The sequence below is a fragment of the Bombina bombina genome, chromosome 3, assembly GCF_027579735.1.
Source record: "Bombina bombina isolate aBomBom1 chromosome 3, aBomBom1.pri, whole genome shotgun sequence".
Taxonomy (NCBI): Eukaryota; Metazoa; Chordata; class Amphibia; order Anura; family Bombinatoridae; genus Bombina; species Bombina bombina.
The window spans coordinates 403,510,333-403,530,101 of record NC_069501.1 but is presented as its reverse complement, the minus strand read 5'-3'; the positions used below and the strand labels follow the sequence as shown (position 1 = coordinate 403,530,101).

The 19,769-nt window shown below is 39.7% G+C and overlaps 1 protein-coding gene across 4 annotated transcripts in view; it reads left to right on the top strand.

Annotated features, from left to right (window-relative positions):
* Window positions 1-19,769, top strand: part of HIPK1 (homeodomain interacting protein kinase 1) — a 271,891-nt gene that overhangs the window by 95,523 nt on the left and 156,599 nt on the right. For all 4 annotated transcript variants that reach the window (XM_053706570.1, XM_053706571.1, XM_053706572.1 and 1 more), the window contains 2 exons: window positions 12,710-12,829; window positions 15,361-15,447. In XM_053706570.1, the coding sequence (XP_053562545.1) occupies window positions 12,710-12,829; window positions 15,361-15,447 (207 nt within the window). The remainder of the gene's footprint in view (window positions 1-12,709; window positions 12,830-15,360; window positions 15,448-19,769) is intronic.

Sequence of the window (19,769 nt, the reverse complement as noted above, 5' to 3'; positions counted from 1 at the left end):
CAAGAGACGTCTAAAATTGATTACAGCTTGTCGAAACCTTCAGTCACAATCATTCCCTTCGGTAGCCTTATGCATGGAAATTCTAGGTCTTATGACTGCTGCATCGGACGCGATCCCCTTTGCTCGTTTTCACATGCGACCTCTTCAGCTCTGTATGCTGAACCAATGGTGCAGGGATTACACGAAGATATCTCAATTAATATCTTTAAAACCGATTGTTCGACACTCTCTAAACGTGGTGGACAGATCACCATCGTTTAATTCAGGGGGCTTCTTTTGTTCTTCCGACCTGGACTGTAATTTCAACAGATGCAAGTCTCACAGGTTGGGGAGCTGTGTGGGGATCTCTGACGGCACAGGGAGTTTGGGAATCTCAGGAGGTGAGATTACCGATCAATATTTTGGAACTCCGTGCAATTTTCAGAGCTCTTCAGTTTTGGCCTCTTCTGAAGAGAGAATCGTTCATTTGTTTTCAGACAGACAATGTCACAACTGTGGCATACATCAATCATCAAGGAGGGACTCACAGTCCTCTGGCTATGAAAGAAGTATCTCTTTTGGTTTGGGCGGAATCCAGCTCCTGTCTAATCTCTGCGGTTCATATCCCAGGTGTAGACAATTGGGAAGCGGATTATCTCAGTCGCCAAACGTTGCATCCGGGCGAATGGTCTCTTCACCCAGAGGTATTTCTTCAGATTGTTCAAATGTGGGGGCTTCCAGAGATAGATCTGATGGCCTCTCATCTAAACAAGAAACTTCCCAGGTATCTGTCCAGATCCCGGGATCCTCAGGCGGAGGCAGTGGATGCATTATCACTTCCTTGGAAGTATCATCCTGCCTATATCTTTCCGCCTCTAGTTCTTCTTCCAAGAGTAATCTCCAAGATTCTGAGGGAATGCTCGTTTGTTCTGCTAATAGCTCCGGCATGGCCTCACAGGTTTTGGTATGCGGATCTTGTCCGGATGGCATCTTGCCAACCATGGACTCTTCCGTTAAGACCAGACCTTCTGTCGCAAGGTCCTTTTTTCCATCCGGATCTGAAATCCTTAAACTTAAAGGTATGGAGATTGAACGCTTGATTCTTAGTCAAAGAGGTTTCTCTGACTCTGTGATTGATACTATGTTACAGGCTCGTAAATCTGTATCTAGAGAGATATATTATAGAGTCTGGAAGACTTATATTTCTTGGTGTCTTACTCATCATTTTTCTTGGTATTCTTTTAGAATTCCGAGAATATTACAATTTCTTCAGGATGGTTTAGATAAGGGTTTGTCCGCAAGTTCCTTGAAAGGACAAATCTCTGCTCTTTCTGTTCTTTTTCACAGAAAGATTGCTATTCTTCCTGATATTCATTGTTTTGTACAAGCTTTGGTTCGTATAAAACCTGTCATTAAGTCAATTTCTCCTCCATGGAGTTTGAATTTGGTTCTGGGAGCTCTTCAAGCTCCTCCGTTTGAACCTATGCATTCATTGGACATTAAATTGCTTTCTTGGAAAGTTTTGTTCCTTTTGGCCATCTCTTCTGCCAGAAGAGTTTCTGAATTATCTGCTCTTTCTTGTGAGTCTCCTTTTCTGATTTTTTCATCAGGATAAGGCGGTGTTGCGAACTTCTTTTGAATTTTTACCTAAGGTTGTGAATTCCAACAACATTAGTAGAGAAATCGTGGTTCCTTCATTATGTCCTAATCCTAAGAATTCTAAGGAGAAATCGTTACATTCTTTGGATGTTGTTAGAGCTTTGAAATATTATGTTGAAGCTACTAAATCTTTCCGAAAGACTTCTAGTCTATTTGTCATCTTTTCTGGTTCTAGAAAAGGCCAGAAAGCTTCTGCCATTTCTTTGGCATCCTGGTTGAAATCTTTAATTCATCTTGCCTATGTTAATTCGGGTAAGACTCCGCCTCAGAGGATTACAGCTCATTCTACTAGGTCAGTTTCTACTTCCTGGGCGTTTAGGAATGAAGCTTCAGTTGATCAGATTTGCAAAGCAGCGACTTGGTCCTCTTTGCATACTTTTACTAAATTCTACCATTTTGATGTATTCTCTTCTTCTGAAGCAGTTTTTGGTAGAAAGGTACTTCAGGCAGTGGTTTCGGTTTGAATCTTCTGCTTATGTTTTTCATTAAACTTTATTTTGGGTGTGGATTATTTTCAGCAGGAATTGGCTGTCTTTATTTTATCCCTCCCTCTCTAGTGACTCTTGTGTGGAAAGATCCACATCTTGGGTATTCATTATCCCATACGTCACTAGCTCATGGACTCTTGTTAATTACATGAAAGAAAACATAATTTATGTAAGAACTTACCTGATAAATTAATTTCTTTCATATTAACAAGAGTCCATGAGGCCCACCCTTTTTTTTGTGGTGGTTATGTTTTTTTTGTATAAAGCACAATTATTCCAATTCCTTATTTTATATGCTTCGCACTTTTTTCTTATCACCCCACTTCTTGGCTATTCGTTAAACTGATTTGTGGGTGTGGTGAGGGGTGTATTTATAGGCATTTTAAGGTTTGGGAAACTTTGCCCCTCCTGGTAGGAATGTATATCCCATACGTCACTAGCTCATGGACTCTTGTTAATATGAAAGAAATGAATTTATCAGGTAAGTTCTTACATAAATTATGTTTTTATGCTGTGACATGTGTGAGCTGAGACTCTGACAAATGTGGGAACATTCAGGTTTTACTTTCGTTTTGGATAAACTGCGCTGCCTGTCAGTTTGGCGCGAGTTTCTTCCTGCGGCAGGGAAGGTCCTGCATGGCACTCCATGTGACCGGGTGTGAACTCATTAACTCCTCCTCCTGACCGTGCGGTTTGCAAAAGAAGAAGCGGTTTCTCTGTGGGGCCTGGGTCATAGGAAGTGGTGAGTTTCCTGGCCATTGGGGGGTATAAAAGTGCCATTTACTTTTTCTATAGTCCATTTTAAAAGTGCAAGCTATGGAGGACTCTGATGCATTAGAGGGTACTCCCTCTTTACCAAGAGATAATGCCTGTTTTTATTGTGAGGAGGCTACGGTATACCTGCCTGCTTAACTATGTTCCACATGCCTTGGTAAAGTAGTTATTTCTAAAAAGACTAAGATGTTTAGTACAACTGAGCCATCTACCTCTGAGGGGTCTCAGTCCCGCGAGGTGCGTTCCCTGCAATCATCTCCAATTACACATGCAGCTCCCCATTGCACGACTAATCCTCCTTCGGGAGGGGCCCTCTTACCGCCAGACTTTTCTGAACAGTTGCAAACGGCAGTGTCTACAGCCTTTAGTGCTTTACCTCGCCTTGCTAAGCGCAAGCGAAAGTTTAAATACTGCTATCCTTCCCAGGGGTCATTTACCAACTTGCTGGATTTATCTGACACTAGATTATCCGCTGATGAAGACGCTTCTAACACTTCAGAGGAGGCTCTTTCTGGGTCGGGATCGGCTGCCTCTTAGCCTCTGGCTGCGGATAAATCAGACTTTAGATTTAGGATAGAGCACTTACGCTTTCTGTTATAAGAAGTGTTGGCTACGTTTGAGTTTCTGGAACCAAAGTTACCTGAGGAACCATCTATTCCTAAGCTTGTTAAGGTTTATGAGTACGGGGTGGTGCCACACACTTTCCCGGTTCCCATTAAGATGGCAAATATTAGAATGAATGGGAAAGACTCGGATCCTCTCCCCTCCCTTTAAGAAATTGTTCCCTGTTCCTGACTCCCAATTGGAGTTGTGGGGGTCTGTCCCTAAGGGGGATGGAGCCATCTCCATGCTTGCTAAGCGCACCACTATCCCGCTTGAGGATAGTTCATCGTTTAAGGAGCCCATGGATAAGAAGTTAGAAACTCTGAGAAAGATGTTTTAACACAGAGTTTTTATTTCACCCTGCTGCGGTGGCTGGAGCCACCACCTATTGGTGTTACACTGTCGGAGATGATCAAGGTGGAAACTCCCCTCGATGGGATCCAGGAAAGAATTAAGGCTAAGTTAATTTGTTTATTTGCGATGCAAGCATGCAGATTATTTGCTTGAATGCCAAGACATCAGGCTTTTCTGTTCTGGCCCGTAGGGCTCTGTGACTGAAGTCTTGGTCTGCTGACATGACTTCAAAATCTAGATTGCTTTCCCTTCCATTTAAGGGGAAGGTTCTTTTTGGTCCAGGACTGGACTCAATCATATCCATGGTCACTGGGGGCAAGGGTGCCTTTTTACCGCAGGATAAGAAGAACAAACCTAAAGGACAGGGTCCTAATTTTCGTCCCTTTCGTTTGGATAAATCCAAATGTCAGCAGACCTCCGCAAAGCAGGATCAGTCCAAGGGAGCTTGGAAACCATCTCAATCTTGGAATAAATCCAAGCAGAACAAGAAGCCTGCAGAGACTAAATCGGCATGAAGGGGCGGCACCCGATCCATTGTTGGATTGTGTTGGGGGCAGACTATCTCTCTTTGTGTGGAGTCTTGGCTAGGAGACGTGCAATACCCTTGGGTTCTGGAGGTCATTGCTCAGGGTTACAGGATAGGTTTCTAATCTCATCCACCCAGGGGCAGATTCCTCTTATCAAACCTGTCTTCAAGACCAGAAAAACTAGATGCTTTTCTAGGGTGCTGAGGGACCTCTCCTCCCTAGAAGTGATTGTGCTAGTACCTCTAGCAAAGAGAGGTCTGGGATACTACTCATTCTTTTTGTGGTCCCAAAGAAAAAGGGTACTTTTTGCCAGATTCTAGACCTAAAGTGTTTAAACAAGTTTCTGTCGGTGCCATCATCAAGATGGAGACTGTAAGGTCGATTTTGCCCTTAGTTCAAGAGACAGTTCATGACTACGATAGACTTGAAGGATGCTTACCTTCATGTGTACACAAGGATCACTTCAAGTTCTTAAGATTCGCCTTTCTGGACCAACCAGTTTGTGGCTCTCCCATTTGGCCTGGTTACTGCCCCAAGAGTCTTTACGAAGGTTCTAGGGGCTCTGCTCGTGGTGGCGAGATCCAGAGGTATTGCAGTAGATCCATACTTGGACGACATCCTGGTTCAGGCTCCGTCCTGCCGGCTGGCAGAAGACAATTCAAAAGCTCTGCTACTTCTTCAATCTCATGGATGGAAGATAAACTTAGGAAAGAGTTCTCTGGTCCCCAGTACCAGAGTGGAATTCCTGGGCACGATAATAAATTCCATATCCATGAAGATATTCCTTACTGACCATAGTCGTGTATGGAGGTAATTGGTCTCATGGTGTCCAGCATAGATCTCATTCCATTCGCCAGGTTCCATCTCAGACCTCTTCAGTTGTGCATGCTGAGGCAATGGAATGGCAATCATTTGGATGGATAACAACAGATTTCTCTGGACAATCGGTCGAGAGAATTGCTCTCTTGGTGGCTCTGTCCAGATCGCCTGTCTCGGGGGACATCCTTGAGACCATCCTGGGAGATTGTGAGTATGGACGCAAGTCTATAAGGATGGGGAGCTGTTTGGGGTGCCAGGAAGGCACAGGGCCGGACTCGAGAGGAATCTCTTCTCCCGATTAACGTTTTGGAACTTCGAGCGATCTTCAATGCTCTGAAGGCTTGGTCTCCTCTGGGGTCATCCCAGTTGATCAGATTCCAATCAGACAACATAACCTCAGTGGATTACATCAACCATCAGGAGGGAACGAGAAGCTCCCTAGCCATGAGAGACGTGTCTCAGATTCTGGAATGGGTGGAGGCCCGCAGCTGCTTGCTGTCAAAGATCCACATTCCGGGTGTGGACAACTGGGAAGCTGCCTTTTCTAAGCAGACAATAGTTTCATCTGGGCAAATGGTCTCTCCATCCCGAGGTGTTTGCGTAGATTTGCAACAAATGGGGGACGCCGGAGATAGACCTCATGGCGTCCAGACTCAATGCCAAGCTACCCAGATTCAGGTCGAGGTCCAGGGACCCTCATGCAGATCTGATAAATGCCTTAGCAGTGCCCTGGGGGTTAACCTAGTTTACATTTTTCCACCGTTACCAGTTCTACCACGGGAAGTGGCCTGCATCAAGCAGGAGCAAGCTTTGACTATTCTAATTGCTCCATTGTGACCTCGAAGGATGTGGTTTGCGGACCTGGTCGGGATGTCGTCATCTCCTCCATGGAGGTTACCTTGTCGCAGGGATTTGCTGGAACATGGTCCTTTTGTTCATCAAAATCTGGATTCTCTGAGGCTGACTGCGTGGAGATTAAACGCCTAGTCCTAACCAAGAGAGGTTTTTCTGAGAGAGTGATTAATACTCTCATTCAAGCTAGAAAGCCGATCACCCGTCGCATCTATCATAAGGTGTGGAGGACCTACTTATTCTGGTGTGAGAAACGTGGATTTCCCTGGCATAAGGTCAATGTCTCCAGGATTCTTTCCTTTCTCAAGGACGGCTTGGAGAAGGGACTTGCCGCTAGTTAGTTAAAGGGACAGATTTCGGCGCTATCTGTGTTATTACACAAGAGGCTAGCTGAGCTTCCTGATATTCAGTCTTTTGTTCAGGTTTTGTCCCGAATCAGACCTGTGTTTAGACATTCAGCTCCTCCTTGGAGTTTATATTTGGTTCTTAAGGTTTTGCACAGGGCTCCGTTTGAGCCCATGCATTTGGTTAACATTTAAGTTACTGTCTTGGAAGGTTCTTTTTCTACTGGCGATTGCTTCTGTATGAAGAGTCTGAGATGTCTGCCTTGCTATGTGAGCCTCCTTACCTTGTTTTTCATGCTGATAAGGCTGTACTGGGTTGGGCTTCCTCCCTAAAGTGGTGTCTGATCGCAACATCAATCAGGAGCTTGTGGTTCCTTCCTTGTGTCCTATTCCTTCTTCTTTTAAGGAACGATTACTTCATAATTTGGACGTGGTTCGAGCTTTGAAATTCTATCTTCAAGCTACGAAGGATTTTTGACAGACTTCGGCCAACGGCCCCCGCCCGTTTTCTCCGTTGTGCGGACCGGTTTTTTGTTTGTTCTTCTGGCACCATTTATACCCTGATATTTCTCCTACTGTTCCTTGTTGACTCGGCAGAATGACTGGGGGATGAGGGGAGTGGGGGAGGTATTTAAGCCTTTGGCTGGGGTGTCTTTGCCTCCTCCTGGTGGCCAAGTTTTGTATTCCCACAAGTGAGGAATGAAGCCGTGGACTCTCCTCATCCAGATGGAAATGAAATTATCAGGTTGTGTTTTTTTTTTTTTTTCTTCATGTTCGTTCCTAGGGTTATACATTTTACATCTCACATTAATGTGCCAGCTGGAGACGACCGCAAAAAAAATGTTTTTATGTACATCTATGTGTAATAATTAACAGTTTAATAGCTGTCAGTTTGGCTCCACAGATGTATCCAATACTAAGGTAAAAGCCACTATATCAGACAAACTACATCTTTATATGTAACGTAACCTATTGCTCATGTAGATGTTATCAAGGTGAGTTCATTGTGTGGCATTTGTCTACGCAACAAACTCAAACCAGTCATTAACTACTTTAAATTTGCTTTAGACAGGTTTGCATACTGAACATAGACAGCTGTATTTTTCCTGGCTATGCACTTAGCCAAATAATGAAAACTTTATGTAAATATGCCTGTTGTCCTACTGTTGTGTAGGAGCTTATTATATCATAGCACATCTTGTACACGTGTCTACCCAGCACACAATAACTGCAACAAGTCACAAAGTGCGCCATTTCATAGGTGTTTACCATCTTAGTGATTAAACCAAATCCCACAAGACCAGTCATATCTGTTCTGTGCTCTACATTTATGTATTTTATAGGAAGTTGAGTATTTTGTATTCCTTTAATTTTATATTTCTATGTTTTACTCCTCTTACCTGTTTTTAACCCATTAAGATCTGATGTATTTTTGAATAGCTTCCTTATCTAAATCAAGGATGGCCAACTGGCGGTAGAGAGCAATAAATGTGCGCCTCGGCTTGCCCCCGTATGTTGAAAATCTAAACAATAGTCATATCTTTTTTGTTTCAGTACTGGGGTTGTGCATGTTGTGTTATTATATTGTAATGTTAGCAAACAAATGTGAGACTGCACATGATTTTAGTTTTTCAAAATTTACATTTCACTCGTGTTGTGTTCCCCCGGTCGTCGCAAGCCTCTTCATACGTTAGACATGGGTCATCCGGATTCCTCATTTTAGACCCAGGAAGAGGCTTTGTGAAGGCGGAGGAAGTGATGCAGCGGCTGTCAAGAAATATATATATAATTTTTTTTTTTTTCCCCCTGTGATTTCTTGCACATGCTTAGTAGGAGCTGGTGCCTCGGAAAGTGTGCAAATAAGATTGTTCAGATTTAGATAATGAAAGTAAATTGGATTTTTAAAATTGTGTGCACTATTTGAATCATGAAAGTTTAATTCTGGCTTTAGTGTTCCTTTAAATTGCCTTGCTCTTACTGACATTTAATAGTTTGTATCTGGAGAAGGTTATCTTGCCCTGATAGTAACTACTTTATGAATACTGTGTGCCTTCTGTTTTTCCCCATCGTGCTTAAAATAGAGTGTTAAAGCATTATGTATTCACACTGTGCAGCATGTCATTGTACAGTCTACCAGTTCCCAACAGCGAATGTGTTTTTTTTTTCGGTACGACATGAATACTTTTTTATATTGTTTAATTAGTACTTGTCAACAATTTGATAACTGCCAGTCAAAGCGGTAGCTGTGCACAGTCAGATATGTTAGAACTCTTTAAATTACTGTGCATTCTGCAGTGCCTATCTTTACATAACGTGTTTTTATAAGCCGTTTCTGTGGCAGACCTCATGCTCTTAACATTAAAGATTCCAGTGTTTGCAGTTTTTAGATTATTCAGATTAAGAAAAAAAAAAAACAGTTCATGTGGTTTTCTTTTTTAATAGACTCTAAAAAGCACAATGAAGACACTGTGCTCAATTTTTGCACTTAATTTAAAGGGACCTGTAACCCAATTTTTCTTTCTTTCATGATTTAGAAAGAGCATGCAATTTTAAACAACTTTCCAAATTTACTTCTATCTATTTTGCTTTGTTCTCTTGACATCCTTTGTTGAAAATCATATCTAAATAGGCTCATCAGCTGCTGATTGGTGGCTGCACATAGATGCTTCGTGTGATTGCCTCACTCATGTGCATTGCTATTTCTTCAACAAAGGATATCTAAAGACTGAAGCAAATTAGATGATAGAGAATGCAATTTTAAACAACGTTCCATTTTACTTCTGACTCGTGAAATAAATTTGTGGTTTCATGTCCCTTTAATTTATTTATCAGCTCTGCTGTGAGCTCCTGGGTTTAAATAAATGTATTTGTTATTTTCAAGGCAATATCGGCCAATTCTCTTCTAAGCTATAGTAACCAGTACTATCTGATTCTAGAGCAGTGTTTGGCAATAAGGGGGATTTGGGGTCCAGTTCAGTTATGCTTTCTGGTGTAGGGGACAATGTGTTAACTCACTAAAATACAATCCCTTCATGTTTTAAGCGCTATCACTTTACAGAGCCATTTTGTCATCTTAAAGAAACGGTGTACTGGATTATTTTATCACCTTTTGTGTTCCCAGTGATCCATTTTAACTGAAATAGTGTGTTAGATTATTAAATTGTTTCATCTCCTATAGCGAGCAATTTGAAACCCAGTAAAGGGCTATAATAGCCAAAAAATGGCATGTTCTAATTAGTTAGTGCATGTAATTTTAATACAATCAACCCTGCACTACTGACTAACCCAAGCAAAGGGGTAAAACACACAGTAGAAGTGCTACTCGGGACCTGCAGAGGACTGCTGGTCCTGAGCAGAACCTTCCGCTGATCCAATCAGAAGTGCTAGTTACACAGCTGAGTCTTTTAAACCAGTAAAAATATATAGCCATTAAACAATTACTTACACAGAAAATATATATACGCACAGAACAAATGTTATTACTAGTATGCCTCTTGTATAAAGAGAACAATGCAAGTTTGTAAGTCTGAGAGGCAAATTTAATAATGGTTGAAATATTGCTGAAAAGATCTTAATTTTTGAAAACCTACAAATTTAGTTTGCTATTAATATTATGACCTTTTTGTTTGGTTACTGATCAACATTTTTGAACTACCTCTATTTCGTAATCTTGACGGGAAATGATTTGCTCTGAGAAATACTGATATGACCTTATTTCCTGAAATTCGCTGTAGATTACATTTCAGTTACAATAATTTGGAGAGATAAAAAAATAACTTGTAGTCACCTTCTTTCCACCACCCTGAACCACTTCCCTTCAGCCTAAAAAGATCATTTATACAGCTGTTGACACCTGCTTGAAAACTTTATTAACCCCTTCACTATTGAGAATTTCAGAGAAAAACTTGTCCAAAGTACAGGAGAATTTTTAGCATTTTTGCTATAACTCTGATTTACAAGAAATGGAGCTTTTTTTTATTTACCTATGAAAACTATATATATATATAATTTTTTTTTTTTTTTTTTTTTAGTAGACAACCCAAGGCATTGATCTTGGCCCATTTTGGTATACTTGATGTCACTATTTGACCACCTTTTTCGCAAACTTTGGGTTTCTCACATACAACTGCTGCAGTCATATGACAAATTGTTATAAGAGCTTCTCTGGAATCCCATTTGATCAGAAATCGTAGACATGCATGGCTTTGCCATTGCTTTTTGGCAATTAAAATGCCGCTAATTGCAGCTGCGCACTTTATGTGACATTTCTGGCAGTTAATCAGTTGTCTTGCAGAGTACAGATTACCCTCCCACCTGAAACCTCCCACTCCCCCCTACCTGATCTCACTCTCACCCCCCCACTGGTCACCACCATCTTACGTACTTGCAGAAGGTCTGTGTTGTTTGTTTATAGGGTTAGGGTTTTAGATCCTGGTGGACACTTTACAGACTTGAAAGGGACACTGAACCCAAAAATTGTCTTTAGTTATTCAGATAGAGCATGACATTTTAGGCAACTTTCTAATTTTACTCCTATTATCAAATTTTCTTCATTCTCTTGGTATCTTTATTTGAAATACAAAAATGTAAGTTTAGATGCCGGCCCATTTTTGGTAAACAACCTGGGTTGTTCTTGCTGATTGGTGGATAAATTCATCCACCAATAAAGTGCTGAACCAAAAAAAAGCTTAGATGCCTTTTTCAAATAAAGATAGCAAGAGAACAAAGAAAAAATGATAATAGGAGTAAATTAGAAAGTTGCTTAAAATTGCATGCTCTATCTGAATCATAAAAAAACTATTTGGTTTCAGTGTTCCTTTAAATGATCAAAAATAAAATGTTATGTGTTCAGAGTATTTTATTATTGCACGATTTCCTGCAGATAACTGTTTAACGCCTGCACTATATTGTTAAAGTCCGCTCCAGAGCAGTACACTACTAGGAGCAAGCTTGTGATTGGCAGTTATTCTCCTATGGCTCTTGTCATTGGCTCACTTGATGCAGTGCATTGCTGCTCGGAGCTGTTAAATTCCTTTGCAGAGCTTAAGGCACAAGTCTATCAGGTCCAGGTCTCATGGGGAACCTTTTACTTGCAGTATCTCTTGTATATAGCAAACATAAGGTTGTATGCCAGGAATCTGCAAACCTTAAAGGGAAATTTCTAAGTCATTAGAACATGTACATTTTTTTGGCATTATTGATCCTAGAAAACTGTTTAACCCCTTCACTTCCTTAGGACATTCCATGCCGTCCTTACCGTGCTGGGTTTTAACCCCCTTAGGACAGCATGGAACGTCCTACCTTTTTTGGTGTCCTGCAGCCTCCTCCTTTTCTTAAGTGCGAAATCGGACTTTTAGTCTGAACATTTTGTATTTTCCAGTCATGAAAACTGAAAGAGCACATGACAGGCTTTACAAGCCTAATCTTTTCACATATGGGGCAATCCTTGTCTTCTCCAGAAGAAATTCTGAATGGACTCCTGCAAATGAGGAAAGGGGTGGGTGGAGTTTAACGATTGAAAAACAGCTGCAACAAACAAGATGTTAATCTGTTTTACTAATGTTCAGAATCTATTGGAAGAATGCAGGAAATGTTGTTTACTTGCCCTTTAATTCAGTATAGACCCCCCCTCCCTTAGTCATACAGTTATTTTCATGCTGGCTTTCAGTGGTGAGAAATAAATAGCTCTGAAGCTGCCGGGTGGTTTCCTTTGACAGGGCAGATTTTAGCCTTCTGCAAGCTATATCTGTAGAGTGGGTGGAAGTGGGTGTTCTTTCTCATAGTGTTATCAATTCAAGGCAAAAAATATTTTCTGACAGCGACATCACTTGGCCACTTTTTCATGTATTAGCTCATTATCTCAGTTGTTTTTCTTGGAGAGGTTTACATCAACATCTTTTAACAATCCTTTTCAAATAATTAAATGGACGTTATGTTATTTATACCTTTTTGTACACTGCTTACAACTGTTTTCAGACACATTTTAAAATTCTCTGAATATTGTTTATCTCCTTTGTTGTGCATAGTTAGGGACAGCTTTGAATGAGCGCCTCTACTGAACAATCAATAAGTGTGTAAAATGTTGCAGGGACAGAGTTATTGATCTTGCATTGTGTAAGCCATCATTGAGGCAGTGGGAAAAAAAAATCACAATTTGAGAGCAAATACATAACCTCTACATTGCAAATGCGCAACAAATAAAGTATACTGCAAAGTTTGTATTACTATACATAAATGGATATTTTATATTAGAATCTCAATGTGTGCAATGTCTCTTTAACTTATCTAATACCACTTGAATGTCTTTCAGATTAGGTACATATCCCAGACTCAGGGACTTCCTGCGGAATATCTTCTCAGCGCTGGGACAAAGACCTCAAGATTTTTTAACAGAGATCCTGATCTGGGCTACCCCTTATGGAGATTAAAGGTTTGTTTTCCTTCAAAGCATTTTCTTGATCTCAGAGAGTACTCTTATCACAGCTGTCAATCACAAAGTTGAATGGTGACCAATACACTACAATCATAAGTCAGTAAGTAAAGGAAAAGCCTTATCAGAGTATCACAGTTTCAGTTACACAGCACAAAAGTCGTTTTGGAAAAAAATTGGTTTCTGTGGTAATGGGGTACACTAACTGATGTGAGGCTTTTTAACTTCCCAACTGCTTTAGATTGTAATGAATACCAATTTAAATCTTACTGTTAGACTGCATTTTTGTTTTGTTTTGTTTTGAGGGGGGTTTAAAAGACATTGCAAATTTACTTTAGCCAGAGTGTTGAGTAATGATTGTAGATCACAACAAGAGACCCTGAATGTACTGGTAGTTGAAACAATCTTCTGATAGGGTTGCTGAGTGCATAGTTTGTACCCTGTGGCATTGTTGGTCATCCAGACAAGATGGTGATATTCTGGTATCCATTTTAAATTGATGAAGAAAAAGTTCTTGTGCATATGAACGATAAATAAGTATTCTTTATTGCTCACAGGGACAACTCCTACAGTTCTTTTTAGACTAGTGGAGGTTTTACTTCATTAATCAATAGAACAACATCTTGCAATGCTTTGTAATTCGCTCTAAGGGACACAAAGCACAATTATTCTTTCATGATTTAGATGGAGCATACAGTTTAAATAACTTTACAATTTACATGCATGTACCATCTATTCATATTAATATTTATAGTAACTTAACAAACAGTAATGTGGATGTTACTATAATCTAAGAAATATTTCCATCTATACATAAGGATAATAAGTCGCCTAAATGTTCCGTGAACTTCTATAAAGGCACTTGAGCTACACAGGATTCTGTTTTAAGTTTTTGCATTTTATCACCTAATAATGCACAGCAGATCGGATCGCTATGGCAGAAACCCTCATAAATTATTCCTGTTTAAAAGTACAGGAATAAAGTAGGCTATTGCCTTTAAAATGAATACATCTTTACTAAATAACGTCATTAAATATAGGGAGCACATTATGCAATTGCATTTATTCATACCATAATGCATAATTTCTAAACATTGTCTGTGATTTAATAAAGATGTTTAAGGTATAGCACTTATATGTTGTCTGTAAGGAAAACAAGTCAGATTACATGAACCCTTGTAGCTCATCTCCGAGGTGCCCGTCACTAGACCGTCCTGCTGTTTGTAGATATATATGTGTGTATGTTGGGCCCATTTTTCCATCTCTTATTGTATTTGCAATACACTTGGGTCACTTGACTCATAATGTGTACATTTTGAAAAGTGAGCATGTATAATAAATATGGAGCTCATGCTGCTCTAATTACTTAGATCCTGCTTCCAGCATCTGACCCGTTTGGAATTTAGCCTTCAACACTGCTGTGTATTAAAAAAACAAAAATAAACACCAAACTGGAAATTAAATCCCTCCTTTCCAAGTGTTAAGATTGGGTGAGAGATTGTGTGTCTTTGATATACCCACCTAAATAATTCTTGTAGTTGAAGATATTTGTCATTGCTTTGGCAACTGAGTGATAGATAAATGCTGAATTCTTCATTTAGAAGTTGGACTTTATATTTCTCTCTATAGAAAGTTCTGAGGGGTTAATAAACTTTTTGACCATCCTAGAATGTTGTAATAACTCATCTATTTTTATCTGGTCATATAATAAACACTTACATATTGCACATTGTATGGAATGTGGGATCTCACACCCATTTGCAGGCTATAAGAGGAAATGGTTTCCTTTTTATAAAACTGCGGAGGGAAATAAAAATAAATGGTCATGCGACAATATTTACTGCATTTCCTTTTCAGTTTAAAGTGTTTGAACTCCTTAAGTAAAAAATTGATTTTTATTTATTTTTACATCACTGGTCATTTAGGAGTTAATTTTACTTTTTAATTTTAATAGAACATTTTCCCCATATACTTCCATTAGCAAAAATACATCTAGTAAAAGTTATTGCTTTTTTTCAGAGTAATACGCCCCATTCTCTGATGCAATACACACTACTGCCAGTTCTCTAAGCAGACATGGTGTTTCAATCCCGATCCTCTAGTCACATGTAGCATATGTATGTATGCTGCTGAAATGGTGGTAACTTTACTAGAATCTATTGCAAAAATGCCTTTGTTTAAAATTGAAATGCGTTCATGCATTTTTCAATTTTGAACTTTCTATCAATTTTTAAGTGATCCTTTCAGTGCATCATGATATTTCTTACAAAAGATACAAAACTTTTGTTTAAAACACCCCTAGACCACACACACCTTTCTTTTGTTTTCAGTAACAACCCATATTAGGGGCCAAACTGCAAAGGTTCACCCCTTACCCCTAAACAAAATCATTATGTGTGTAACCACTGATAACAGGGTAAAATGCTGATCATCTTCTTTAGTATTAGAGTACTTTACTTAAATGCATTTTTTTTAATTTTAAATTGCCATTTCTTAACAATTCTAATGTAATGTACTGTTTTCTCTTTTAGACACCAGAAGAACATGAAATGGAAACTGGGATAAAATCTAAAGAAGCACGGAAGTACATCTTTAACTGCTTAGATGATATGGCGCAGGTGAGTGAGGTGCATGTCCTATAAAGGATTGGTCAAAATTGAATTGTGCATTTCAGTTTTAAATTGAAAGACTTTGAAATTCTACTTCCATTAGCAAAAATGCATTACGTAAAAGTTGTTTTTCAGGGACATACACACACATGCTACTTGTGTCCTGTGCGCAAGCATTCAAACACGACACCATCTCAGAGAGTCAGCGGTGCCTTGTAAGACACAAATGTATGTCTTCACTAATGCAATACTCGCCACCCCCAGTATGCATGGTGTTTGATTCCTGATCCTCTTCTCACAGAAAACGTGCATATGGCGCTGAAATAGTAATAACTTTTCTTTCATGTAATTGGCAAGAGTCCATGAGCTAGTGACGTATGGGATATACATTCTTACCAGGAGGGGCAAAGTTTCCCAAACCTAAAATGCCTATAAATACACCTCCCACCACACACATAATTACGTTTTACAAACTTTGCCTCCTATGGAGGTGGTGAAGTAAGTTTGTGCTTAATGTCTGATTTCTTCTATGATAAGCTCTTCTAAGCATTCTGAAGCCCAATTCCTCTCAGAGTACAGTGTTTGTCAGAGGGACGTGAAGAGAGTATTGCCTGTTGATTTTTATGGTTTCACTCATGGGAAATCTTTTCAAGGGTTCTCTGTTATCGATCGTAGGGATTCATCTCCTCTCTCCCTTTTCAGATCGATGATATACTCTTATACAATTACCTCTGCTGATAGTTTTCAGTACTGGTTTGGCTATCTGCTCTATGTGGATGGGTGTCGTTTGGTAAGTATGTATCATTTAAGACGCACTCAGCTATGTTTGGCGCTTTATGTATAAAAGTTGTAAATATATGTATTATATTTGCCATGAGTCAGGTCTATGTGTATTTCCCTTTGCAGTCTAACAGTTTCAGTATGGGAATCATATTTTTGGAAGTTATTTTTTACCTGGGGTTTAGTCTTTTTTTTCCAATTTGACTTGCTTTTCCTACAGTGACACAAGTTTTGTCATTTTCTGCATCTTTGACGTTAGGTTGTTGGCGCGAAGTCAAGCTTGTTATGACGCAAGTTGCGTCTTTTACGGATGTTGATTGGCGGCAACAAATTTCATTTCTATTTGCGTCGTGCGTCAGACTTGGCGCCAAATATTTTAGTTATTTTACCCCACTTCATTTATGCTTTTGCTCCCTTTATATTATAGAGGACTGTGCTGTTCGCTTTTCTGTCCATTAGCATATGCATTTTTTCCTATTTGTGGAACTGCTATATGAGGAAATTGGATATTTGTTTAAATGTTATTTTTTCTTTTACATTTTTGAAAGATGTCTCAGTCTGATCCTGCCTCAGAAGCTACTGTTGGAACCATGCTGCTTGAGCACAGTTCTACCAAAGCTAAGTGTATCTGTTGTAAGCAAGCTGAGTTTATATCTCCGGCTATATTATGTAACCGTTGTCATAAGCTTTTGCATGTCGATAATGTTTGTTCCCTCAACATCTAATTTACATGATATCCCTGTTGATCTGAAAAATTATATTGCTAATGCAATACAGAAGGCTATGTCTGCTATTCCACCTTCTAATAAACATAAAAAGGTATTTTAAAACTTCTGATGAAGTCTGATGAAATTTGTATTGATCGACAACATACTTAAATATCATCCTCTTATGACGATCTCTCTGGTTCAGAGGATCCTACTTCAGACATTGAAATTGATAAATCTTCTTATCTTTTTAATATATTTGTTCTTTATTGAAAGTAGTGTTGGTTACTTTGGATATTGAGGAGTCTGATCCTCTTGATAACAAATCCAGTAAGCGTTTAAATTCTGTTTCTCCAACATAGGTGTGTCCGGTCCACGGCGTCATCCTTACTTGTGGGATATTCTCTTCCCCAACAGGAAATGGCAAAGAGCCCAGCAAAGCTGGTCACATGATCCCTCCTAGGCTCCGCCTACCCCAGTCATTCTCTTTGCCGTTGCACAGGCAACATCTCCACGGAGATGGCTAAGAGTTTTTTGGTGTTTAAATGTAGTTTTTATTCTTCAATCAAGAGTTTGTTATTTTAAAATAGTGCTGGTATGTACTATTTACTCTGAAACAGAAAAGAGATGAAGATTTCTGTTTGTAAGAGGAAAATGATTTTAGCAACCGTTACTAAAATCGATGGCTGTTTCCACACAGGACTGTTGAGATGAATTAACTTCAGTTGGGGGAAACAGTGGGCAGACTTTTGCTGCTTGAGGTATGACACATTTCTAACAAGACTTGGTAATGCTGGAAGCTGTCATTTTCCCTATGGGAACCGGTAAGCCATTTTCTTAGTTTAGTATAAGAATAAAGGGCTTCACAAGGGCTTTAAAGACTGGTAGACATTTTTCTGGGCTAAAACGATTACTTTATAAGTATATTTAGTGGATTATAACTATGAATAGTTCTTTTAATCTTGGGGATGTATTAAAAAAACGGCAGACACTGTATTGGACACCTTTTTCACTGGGGGCCTTTTCTAGTCATAGGCAGAGCCTCATTTTCGCGCCACTAATGCACAGTTGTTTTTGGAAAGCAAGGCATGCAGATGCATGTGTGAGGAGCTAAGAACCACTGAAAAAGCTTATTGAAGGCGTCATTTGGTATCGTATTCCCCTCTGGGCTTGGTTGGGTCTCAGCAAAGCAGATACCAGGGACTGTATAGGGGTTAAATGTAAAAACGGCTCCGGTTCCGTTATTTTAAGAGTTAAAGCTTTCAAATTTGGTGTGCAATACATTTAAGGCTTTAAGACACTGTGGTGAAATTTTGGTGAATTTTGAACAATTCCTTCATACTTTTTCACATATTCAGTAATAAAGTGTGTTCAGTTTAAAATTTAAAGTGACAGTAACGGTTTTATTTTAAAACTTTTTTTGTGCTTTGTTATCAAGTTTATGCCTGTTAACATGTCTGAACCATCAGATAGACGATGTTCTGTATGTTTGGAAGCCAAGGTTCCTCCCCATTTAAATATGTGATGAATGTGACAAAATGTCCAAACAAAGTAGGGACAATGATGCCACTGATAATGATGTTGCCCAAAATGATTCCTCAAGCGAGGGGAGTAAGCATGGTACTGCATCATCCCCTTCTGTGTCTACACCAGTCTTGCCCAAACAAGAGGCCCCTAGTACATCTAGTGCGCCAATCCTTCTTACTATGCAACAATTAACGGCTGTAATGGATAATTCTATTAAAAACATTTTGTCCAAAATGCCCACTTATCAGAGAAAGCGCGATTGCTCTGTTTTAGATACTGAAGAGCATGAGGACGCTGATGATAATGGTTCTGACATACCCTCACACCAATCTGAAGGGGCCAGGAGGGAGGTTTTGTCTGAGGGAGAAATTTCAGATTCAGGAAAAATTTCTCAACAAGCTGAACCTGATGTTATTACTTTTAAATTTAAATTAGAACATCTCCGCGCTCTGCTTAAGGAGGTGTTATCTACTCTGGATGATTGTGATAATTTGGTCATTCCAGAGAAATTATGTAAGATGGACAAGTTCCTAGAGGTCCCGGTGCCCCCCGATGCTTTTCCTATACCCAAGTGGGTGGCGGACATTGTAAATATGGAATGGGAAAGGCCCGGCATACCTTTTGTTCCTCCCCCTATATTTAAAAAATTATTTCCTATGGTCGACCCCAGAAAGGACTTATGGCACACAGTCCCCAAGGTCGAGGGGGCGGTTTCTACTCTAAACAAACGCACTACTATCCCTATAGAAGATAGTTGTGCTTTCAAAGATCCTATGGATAAAAAATTAGAGGGTTTGCTTAAAAAGATGTTTGTTCAGCAAGGTTACCTTCTACAACCAATTTCATGCATTGTTCCTGTCACTACAGCGGCGTGTTTCTGGTTCGAAGAACTAGAAAAGTCGCTTAATAAAGACTCTTCGTATGAGGAGGTTATGGACAGAGTTCAAGCACTTAAATTGGCTAACTCTTTTATCTTAGACGCCACTTTGCAATTAGCTAGATTAGCGGCGAAAAATTCAGGTTTTGCTATTGTGGCGCGCAGAGCGCTTTGGCTAAAGTCTTGGTCAGCGGATGTGTCCTCCAAGAACAAATTGCTTAACATCCCTTTCAAAGGTAAAACGCTGTTTGGCCCTGACTTGAAAGAGATTATTTCAGACATCACTGGGGAAAGGGCCACGCCCTTCCTCAGGATAGGTCTTTTAAGGCTAAAAATAAGCCAAATTTTCGTCCCTTTCGCAGAAACGGACCAGCCTCAAATTCTACACCCTCTAAGCAAGAGGGTAATAGTTCTCAAACCAAACCAGCCTGGAGACCGAT